Below are 10,463 nucleotides of genomic sequence, written 5' to 3'. Positions count from 1 at the left end.
CCCAAGTGCTGGATTATAGGTGTATACCACCATGCAAAACACAAACTTTGTTTATGTGGTAGACTTCTGTTTGTGTTTTTTATTTATTTATTTTTATTTTTTATGTATTTAGTACTGGCAAGTCTCACTACACAGATTAGATTTGTAGAGATTCTCCTGTTTTCAGCCTCTCAAACCCTGGGATTACAGGCTTGAGCCACCACGCCAACTTTCAATTGCAGTCTCAGAGTGCCCCAGGGACAGGGCTGTCATGTCACGCTGGGTATCAAACCCTGGCCCCTGCATCTGCCTAAGCAAGTGCTTTAATCTGCTGAGCTATCTGGCTGGCCCTGTTTGTGTTTACATCGTAGTTCACATAGTTTTATTTTTGATGTTATCCTTTAGGATTTTAAGTAAACAACTAACGTGAAAATGTTGATGTCTGTCCCAAGCACTCGTTACATATTTGATATTTTATTTTATTTTATTGAAGAGTTATTTCCATACTAAGTGCTTATTGTACAATATAGTAGGAAGCTCCTGACAAAAAAAGGAAGAGTTGACAAGGCTGCCACCTAGGAAAGCTAATCACACGTGCCAGGCATGTGCATAGAACATGCAGTTGTCATGTGTGAAGACTGCCTTGGATGTGAATACCTGTCACAAAGTTTTTTTTGTGGTACAGTTCTATCAGTATTTTCATTGTAGTTCATGTAGGAATTTATTTTTAATGTTATTGCTTAGGTTTTGTAAGCAAGTGCACAGTTGATAGAAAAATGTTGATGTCTATTCTAAACACAATGCATATTAAGAATTTAATATTTTGTTTATATTTTATGTTCCTGTAAACTACACATTGATAGGTTCTCGTCTTGGTATGAATTGTTGAATTATTATGTCATCTAACATGCCTGAAGCCCTTAAAACAACAGCTTATCTTCCCAGAGACCACCTCCTCCCTTCTTCTCCAACTCAGCCAAGGGTACAATTTTCTTTCACCTTTCCTGCCACCTCAGGGAAGACCCCAGTCAGCTCCTCAGGTATATCTAAACTCCACCCTTGGCAAAAGGCTGTAAAAACCTCAGCCTCTCTTTGCTCCAATTCAGAGAATCTCTTATCTTCCCCAGATTCTGTGTCCTTAAAGATAATAAAGCCCCTTTCCCTTTTTCCTTGTTTCTCTGCTGCGACCCCATCAGAAAAAAAAAACCTATCACACACTGTATAGTTAAGAACTTCCTGACAAAACAGTAAGACTACTGAGATGTCAGGTATATCCTACAAAATGGCCAGGAAAGCAAAACACATGTGCTGTCAGTGTGATGTATGTGGAACATGCTGTTGTCGTGTGTGCAGTCTGCCTTAGGAAGGATAATTGAACTAAAGATTTCTTTTGTAAAGTGCTATTGATATTTTCATTGTAGTATATGTAAGAATTTATTTGTGCAGGGGCTGGCCAGCTAGCTCAGTGGATTAAAGCACCAGCTTAGGCAGGCACAACAATCACAGTTCGATCCCCTGCGTGCCACACTGTATACACTGAGACAGTGATTCAGACTGGGCATGGTGGCACATGTCTGTAATCCCAGTGCTTGGGAGACTGAAAACAGGAGGATTACTACGATTCCGATCTGTGTAGTGAGACCCTGAATGCCCTGTACTAAATACATAAAAAACAATTTTTTTTTAATTTTTTATTTATTTATTTATTTATTTATTTTGCGGTACTGGGGATTGAACTCAGGGCCCTACGCTTGCCAGGCAAGTGCTTATTCTACTGAGCCATCTCCCCAGCCCCATAAAAAACAAAATTTTTTAAAAATTTTTAAATTTGTGTTCTTTTCTAGACAGTAAAAAAGTTGCTAAAAATTTTGATACTGTTTTATAAACAATATTAAAATTTTTAATTTTTTTCCTGTCAAGTCCTGATTAATATAATAAAACTCATAAAATGAAAATTTATCAATAAAAATATTCTAAAGAATAAACATAGGTCTGACAGTCTTATGTTTATGGGTCTTGATGACAAAATTAGTCTTATGTCCTAAGGGTTAAAATCAGTAAGAAAAGTTACTAAAAATAGTTTTACCCTCACAGACACTCTTCAGGTAGGGTAATTAGAAAGACAAAAGCAGGAAAAGCTAGCTAGACTTGGGAGAGGCCCAGACAACACAATTACCAGGAAAACCCAGCTCCCCTCACCCACCTGACAAAATGCAAGGGGGAGGAAGGATGGCTCTTATTTAATATTTGAGACACACACACACACACACTGTACATGTAAACCTGTTCTCAAAATACAGCACATGCATGTATGCATGTTTACTCACTAAGTCTAAAGCTGCCTTCCTCCAAGCCCTCCCCACTTCATTACAAAAGGACCAGAAGAAACCAGAAGGGTCTGGCCTACCACAAAGACAGCAAAGAACAGATATCTAGATATGGACAAGCACCCACCTGCGAGATGGGAAGACAATAGAACCCCTATGCCTCCCACCGCCTCGCTGTAGCTGGCTATCCTCTTTTGCATCTTTTCCCCCCAAATAAGCTGTCTTCTTTATCCTAAATCTGCCTTCTTTAAGTCCATTTACTGGAGCTAAGTCGTGTCCCTGTTGGTAGTGCGTTCCAGGTGGGGAGCAGCGCACAATGACACACAGAATCCAAAGATTCACATTTTCATTTTAATGTATAGCTTTAAGACTTTTCTCTTATCTCAAAAAATAGTAAAATGACCGATGGGAAGTGTTATTTATTTAGTAGGAAAATGTTCTTCAGTTTCAGAGGGAATGACCATCTCATATTTCAAGTGATTTCTAATCTCTTTGAAAGACTGAAAATTGTACACAATGTTGCATATTCTTAGCCAGATTACAGTCCTCTAGGTCTATTAATGTTGAATGTATTAAGTAAGATGGTCATTATTTTGGTGTATTTACCAGGACTTGTAGTCACTCATTTCTTGCAGCTGTTTCTTGCTACCTTCCGAATTTTACAACTCCCCAAAATAAAGGTGGGGAATACAAACACCCACCCTCCTTTTCTGAAGACACTCCTGTGATGTAAACACAAATACAGACAAGAGGAAACTGAAGGCTTTACGATCAGTGTTGTTGCTAAACTTTTGCTATTTCTTTAAAATTTTTGACCCCCACGCTATCTGCTTGCAGCGGAGACAGCAGCTCCCAGCCCACGGCTCCTGTGGACTCAGCTCCCGGCGCGGCAGGGAATCGATCTGAGGTCTCTCCCTCAACCGCCATTAAAGCGATTTCCTTTGTTCATTTACTTAACAAATATTCATTCCGTTTCAGCTGCTTCTTCGCCTCTGGAAAATCAATTTGGGCCTCACGTTCAGCCCCAGCACCCTGCACGCACGGTCCCCTGCTCACTCAGAGCCCCGTCGCAGGCACTGCCTCAGCAAACGCTGCGTCGGATTTACCAAATGCCGCCTCTCCTAGGACTAAAAGGCCTCGAGCATTAAGCCGGCTCGCTTCTCTTCATCCCTCTCTGCCACCCAGGAAAGCGTTAATAAGAATAGTGACCACAGTCTCGCTCAGCCCGTGCGGCAGCTAGCTGAGCCAGTCTCACACTGCGAGGCGCCATTCTGTCCTCAGCTTGCCCCAAGCTGCGGCCGGGACTATCGGATGGAGAGCCAGGACGAGTGTAAGAGTCTAAGCTTCCAACGCCTCTCGGCAGGAGGTGGACCGGAGTTCCGCGGGGGTCCAGCAGCCCCCTCAGTCTCAGCTGGATTTTTCCATCCGTCCTGCTGGCTCTGGATCCCGGACTTCGCAGCGGAACTACAACTCCCAACCCCGTGGCTGCCCGGACTCCCGGAAGTCCCTGCCCACCGGACGGAAGTAGCTGAGACCCAGCCTAGAGGCCGGGGGCTAATTCAACTAGAAAAGGGGGCGGGAAGGGCTGCAGGGCACCTGTCAGTTCGCCACCATGAACGTGGTTTTTGCTGTGAAGCAGTACATTTCGAAAATGATAGAGGACAGCGGACCTGGTATGAAAGTACTTCTCATGGATAAAGAGACGGTGAGTTTGCTTTTGTTCAGTGTTTGTAAAGGAAGCCTCCCTCAGAATAACCGGTCCCGTCCCACCGTACCATTTGGTATTTAGTCAGATAATGAGGGTCACATAGAACTGAAAAGTTGTACAAACCTGCCCAGTGGATTTTCAGTCTAAATGACTAGAACTGTTGCCCACAGGCTTCTACCCAAAACGATGTCTCTCAGCCAAGACATCATTTGTATGTGAGACATCACTTCGAAGACTTTGAGATGGCCCTGTTGTTTCTATTGAGCGTTGTTTTCAAAGTAAAGCTGTCGGAGCTGAAGCTGAGATGACAGGTTTTGTACTGGCCCCTGAGAGAGGGGGAAAAGGAAGGCAGGCAGGCAGGCAGACAGACAGACCTTAGGTGATGGAAAAGAAATTTATGGATTGTTCATTTTCAGGAGAAACGTTTTTCATTCTGATTAATTACAACCTGTTTTGAATGTTTGTAAATATTATTTAACCGGTTAAATTTTAATGAAAAACTGATTTATGTATTGATGGTTATATCAGTTATTCTAGACTAGCATAACCTTAGTTAACTCTTTTTCTTTACAGACTGGCATAGTGAGTATGGTATACACACAATCAGAGATTCTTCAGAAGGAAGTGTACCTCTTTGAACGTATTGATTCTCAAAATCGAGAGATCATGAAACACCTGAAGGCAATTTGTTTTCTTCGCCCTACGAAGGTACTACATAAGCTGAGCTGCTGTCTACCCAGGCAAATGTAAAACATTCTGAAAGCATTAAGGACAAATAAATTTGTATTATCATCAGTGGTATCATAATGATCCTGGCTTATCAGAATTATAACTTTCATTCTTCCTTCCATGTCTCAGTTCACCAGTTTACAGCCGACTCTTCCTTCAAGGTGTCTTTTAGGTTCACACCTAGTCCCGAATCTATTAACTACTCTAATAGGGAACCACATCACTTTATTCCTGGATTAACCCCCATACCTATCACTGAACACCATTGCCACTTCATCTTACAACAGCAATCAGTGTCTTCTTCTTTTTTTTTTTTTTTTTTTTTGGTGGAACCAGGGATTGAACTCAGACCCTTGCACTTGCCAGTGAAGCGTTTGTTCTACTGAACCATCTCCCCAGCCCCAGAAATCAGTGTCTTGAACCTTTACCATTTATTCACTTCTGTGCTTAAGAGAATTTTCCTTGTATTATTAAAACTATATTTTAATATATCGTAGTCAAAGCCCTCCTCTTACTGGTTTGGTCTCTCCTTGGGTACCCAACTTTTGTATGTCCTTATTCTTTCCACTACAGCAAACTAGGCCTTTTTTACCATCTCTTGACTTACTCATTTCTGTCCCTTATTTGTTATGTTCCCCTAATTAAAAATTTTTCAGTCATTTATTAGCTTTTGTCCATCACTTTCTAGCTTGAGGTGCCAGGGATATAGCTCAATAGCACACCACCTGCCTGGCAAGCTCAAGGTCATGAGTTCAATTTCCAATACCAAAAAAAAAAAAAAAGTCTTGCTTGAGAATGTCCTTTAAAAATTATTTCCTATTTCTTTTCTTTTTTTTTTTTCTTTCTTTTTTTTGGTACTGGGGATAAAACTTAGGACCTTGTGCTTGCCGGGCAAAGGCTTATGCCGCTGAGCTATCTCCCTGGACCTCTTTGCTATTTCAGTCTTATTTTATATAATTCTTCAACTTGAATGCATTTTTGTCACACTTGTATATTATGTACTTTCCAAAATGCAAATCTGATCATGTTACCTTAATTTGAAATCCTTAATTGACTTGTCATTGTTTTATGGGAGGGAATTCTTGTTTATTTTGTTTTGCTTTTTGGTATTAGAAATTGAACCCAGTGCCTTCTACATGCTAAGCAAGTACTCTACCACTAAACTGCACCTGAATCCCCTTTCATTGGTTATATGCTAAAGATAAAATTGCTGGACCTGTGCGTGGTGGTTCACAACTATAACCCAGCACTTGGGACACGGAGGCAAGAGGAAGGCTGTGAGTTTGAGCCCAGCCTGGGCTACATATTTCAAGTTCAGCCTGCACTGCATAGGGAGACCCTGGCTCCAACAAAACAAAACAAAACAAAATCACTTCCTGTTGCCTGCAAGGTTCATTGTGGTTTGGTTCCTACCATTTCTCCAGCTTCATTTCAAACTATTCCCCATTTTGTGTTCTGCAGCTTACCACACTAGTCTTTCCAGCCACTGTATTCCCCTTTCTCATCATACTGTAGGACCTTTGCATGGGCTCTCCCCTGCTTGGAACTTCTTCACTTTCTCAAACACACTTTCCCAGCCTCACTAACTGGGACAAACTGCTCCTTCCAAGTGCTTACAGCATTGTCTTCTCCAGATCTTCTGTCATTGTTAAAGTTACATGTATTTTTTGTTTGTTTGTTTATTAGAATCTGTCTTATCTAGCAGCAGTAAACTCCAGGAGAGTAGAGATGGTATCTGCTTTTACTCACTTTTATGTCCCTAGCACCAGCTACATTATGGACACTTAATAGTTCTCAGGTTAATGAATATGATTTTTTAAAAATTTTATTTATTTATTTGATACAGAACCTCACTACTCAGTTCAGACTTGTAGTGATCCTCCTGTCTCAGCCTTCCAGTGCTGGGATTACAGGATGCACCACCACACTGGTTCCAGGACTGGCACAGAATGTGGTACTGGGGCTTGAACTCTGGTCCTTGCACTTGCCAGGCTGTCACTTAGACCACTGAGCTCTCTTCCCTAGCCTGTGAATATGTTTTACTATATCGATCTACAACTCTTTCACATTTGTAGCTCTTAGAGCTCTTAGTCATGAAATTTTGGTGTAAGAAGAATCTTAGAGATCATTTAGTTATTTCCTAACATTTTTTAATGAAGTACTCTCTTTAACAGTTGTACATAATCTCTTAAGCTCTCTTCTTCATTTTGTCATTTTTACCTAGTATATTATAAGGAAATAATTTAGGTTTAATGTATTTGTTATTGAAATTATTGTCTTTATATCATAGTTAACTTTTAATATATTTTAAATCTAAATGACAATTTTTAAAACTTTTTTCCCATTTAATAAGAAATGATTTCTTAAACTTTTAAATGCTGTAAAGAAATGTGATTTTTCCCCATAATTTGATTGAGCAACAAATAACAATGAAACAGTTTCAAACCAAATTAGTAGGACAGTTTCAATAATTAATACATTGCGTATTGTTGTCTTAGTGGTTATTCATTGTGCAAGATGCAGACATGATATCCTGTTTACAGACACTATTAGAACAAATCTTTCTATTCATTGAATTAAGAGAATGTAGCTATATATCTATCCTAACTATTTTGAATATATGGATACAAAATGGTCGTTCATTTTTTTTTGTTTGGTTGGTTGGTTTTTTTGGCGGAACCGGGGATTGAACTCAGACACTTGTGCTTGAATAGTCGTTCGTTTGTATTCCCCCTTTTTTTTAGTTTTGTCATTTAAATATTATAGATGTGTCAGTTCAGCAAAATATTCTACAATGGTCCAGTAGTCCATAATAGTAGTGGGTTTTCTGTAAGCCTGGCAATGCCAGAAATTGTTGACTTGAGACTGCTACAGCTCAGCATATTAATATGGCTTTACTTTTATACTTTGTTGTTATACTTTTCTGCTGGATGGTTAAGACCAAGATAAAGCAAGACCTATATAGCAAGAAATGTAGCTTTTGTATCTGATAAGGTCAGTCAAATTTCCTCAGGATTTATCCTGAAACCCTGTACCGCAATTTGTAGATACTTTGTCAGTGTCAGCCACATGGATGAGTCACTGCCATTGCTTGACCAATTTGCTCTCTGTGAAAGCATGAAAGAATGTTTTCTCTCCATGTGACTCTCCTTAGGCACACTCTGCATCATCGATCACTTTCCTCTGTGCCGCATAATCTCCTTGATCAGAAAATTTGGGACACAACTGAGTTGCATGATGTTACAGTACAGGTTCTCCTATGTCTTGAGTCTTCACTGACCTTGAAAGGCTAGGGCCAAAATGTTGGCTGTCCTTGCAGCCCTCCTTTTTCTCTAATTTTTGGTCTGCACACTTAGGTTATTAATCCTCCAGAAGAGAAGCTTATTGTTATTACGCTACAACCTATGCTGTTGAGCTTAACTTCACTATCTGTCTGAATATCAAACATCTTAGGCATAACATGGAATAGGTATTTTTCATCAAGTATTGATATGTTAAACTTTAAGTCCCTACAGAATATGAAGAAAAAAATTTTTAATTAAAATATATTTTAAAAATAGGAATAAACAATTATATATTTTTACACAGAAGTTTAGAAATCTAACCATATCCAGCATTGTAGCAGGAGAGTCACGCAACGCCCCTTTTTCTGTCTCCTGCCATCATTCACTACCCGCTTCCTTTTTAAACAAACATCTACCCGAGAGACAGCACAGCAGCAACTGGCGTGTCATAGCAAGCAGCACGTATTCAGAAGACCAGAATGACAGGCATTCCAAGCATGAAACTACTATTACACATTGCCATCTTAGTGCTGTTGCTTAGTTCACAGCTATCAGCATATATAGTTAGTCAGGGTGAGAATCCTTCCAATTAACTGCTAGCTTCGAAAACCTTCTGAAGATTCTCAGGATCATTGCCTTACCCATCTTTTTTTTTTTTTTTTTTTTTTTTTTTTTTTGTGGAACTGGGGATTGAACTCAGATCCTTGCGTTTGTCAGTCAAGCGCTTATCCTACTGAGCCATCTCCCCGGCCCCACCTTACCCATCTTGTACATATAAATGTAGGGCTTTGCCCCTGTCATGTTTCCTAGCTTTTTTCCTTGCTCTCTCTTCATTTTCTAATCCTCAAGTTCTTGCTTTCCTTTTAATTGTGTTATAAAGAAATGTGACTTTTATAAACCACTAAAAATGATATGTTTGGAGGCCAATTTATATTGAAATATAACCATGTGTGATATGTCAAAAACATAAAACATGCATGATTTTGTATAATTGGAATTTTTGTGAGTTTTTTGTTTGCTTGGTTGATTTGTTTTGTTTTGTTTTGTTTTGTTTTGTTTTGTTTTGTTTTACACAAATTCTTACTATAGAGTCCAGGCTAGTCTTGAACTCCATATGTAGCTCAGTGTTTCTTGGTCTTAAATTCAAGATCCTCCTTCCTCAACCTTCTAGCTGCTAGGATTACAAGTGTTCACCACCATACCTCTTTTTTCATGCTTCCTTTTTGTTTTGTTTTTGAGAGAGGGTCTCACCTATATAGCCCAGGCTGACCCAAACTCTCAGTGATCCTCCTGCCTGAGCCTCCCAGGGGCTGGGATTTCAGGCGTGCATCACCATACCAGACTGCTTCTTATATTTTGACCTTATAAAAATAACTGCCTTTGCTCTTAACATTCATATTTTATTTTAAAACAATGTATAGAAAAGGCCTTAGTCTGCTGTATGCAAGTGCTTTATAAGCATTGCAGTTGTATCAATCCTTAGGTTCCAATAAATTAAAAGCTAAAGTAAGTATAATTAATTACATTTCCTCTTGAACATTGATATTAAAAGATAGTGCTCATTTGGCAGTACATATACTAAAGTTGAAATGATACAGAGGTTATCATGCCCTTTGCACAAGGATGACATGGAAATTCATGAAGTGTTCCACTAAAAAGAAACTAGAGGGGTCAGGGAAATGGCTCAGTAGAATAAGCACTTTCCTGGCAAACACAAGGGCCTGACTTCAACCCCCGGTTCCAAAAAAATAAAAAGTGAGCAAAAAGAAACTAGACACATTTTAATGTTCTAAGTAAGAATTTTGGTCAGATGAATATGGTTTATAAACAAGCAACTTGAGGCAAATTTGTAAAACTATTAGCAGTTGTATGTTGTGTTTCGGCATGTATCTTTTATGCTTTTTATCTAGTTCATATGTAATATTAAATATATAATGTGTATGATTTTAACCATTATATTTGATATATCCATTTGTATATGTGCATGGTACTGAGGATTGAACTCAGGGCCTTCGGCCTGAGCCACATTCCCAGCCTATTTTTAGTTTTTATTTTGAGACAGTGTCTCGCTAAATTGCCTGGTCTGGGCTCAGACTTGTGATCTTCTGCCTCGGCCTCCCAACGTGATGAGATACAGGCATGCACCACCGCTCCTGGCATACTTTTTCACTTAAGCAACTATCTTCTTATTTTCTAGGAGAATGTGGATTATTTGATTCAGGAGCTTCGAAGACCCAAATACAGTATATATTTTATTTGTAAGTATGTAGGTTTATTGTTTCAATCATGTACTTAGATCCCAGCTGTGTGTTGCTTCCTTGTTCATGTCCTATCATCAAGTTCACTGAATCCATCACTATAAAAATTTCTTTTTAATTATTAAAAGTATAGGGGGCTGGTGAGATGGCTCAGTGGACTAAAGCACCTACTTAGAAC

General features: G+C 39.3%; 1 protein-coding gene and 1 non-coding gene across 2 annotated transcripts in view; both read left to right on the top strand.

Annotated features, from left to right (window-relative positions):
• Positions 1–2,720: 2,720 nt before the first annotated feature.
• Vps45 (vacuolar protein sorting 45 homolog) overlaps positions 2,721–10,463 on the top strand; it is an 82,601-nt gene continuing 74,858 nt past the window's right edge. Inside the window, 3 exon segments of the mRNA XM_004649074.2 lie at positions 2,721–4,011; positions 4,588–4,722; positions 10,225–10,285. Coding sequence (XP_004649131.1) covers positions 3,919–4,011; positions 4,588–4,722; positions 10,225–10,285 — 289 coding nt within the window. The 5' untranslated portion in view covers positions 2,721–3,918.
• On the top strand, positions 9,583–9,685 carry LOC111817098. Its single transcript, XR_002821368.1, has one exon. It is a non-coding gene; the product is annotated as a U6 spliceosomal RNA (small nuclear RNA).

The sequence above is a fragment of the Octodon degus genome, unplaced genomic scaffold (assembly GCF_000260255.1).
Source record: "Octodon degus isolate 3935 unplaced genomic scaffold, OctDeg1.0 scaffold00048, whole genome shotgun sequence".
Lineage (NCBI taxonomy): Eukaryota > Metazoa > Chordata > Mammalia > Rodentia > Octodontidae > Octodon > Octodon degus.
This window is presented reverse-complemented; position numbering and strand designations above follow the sequence as displayed.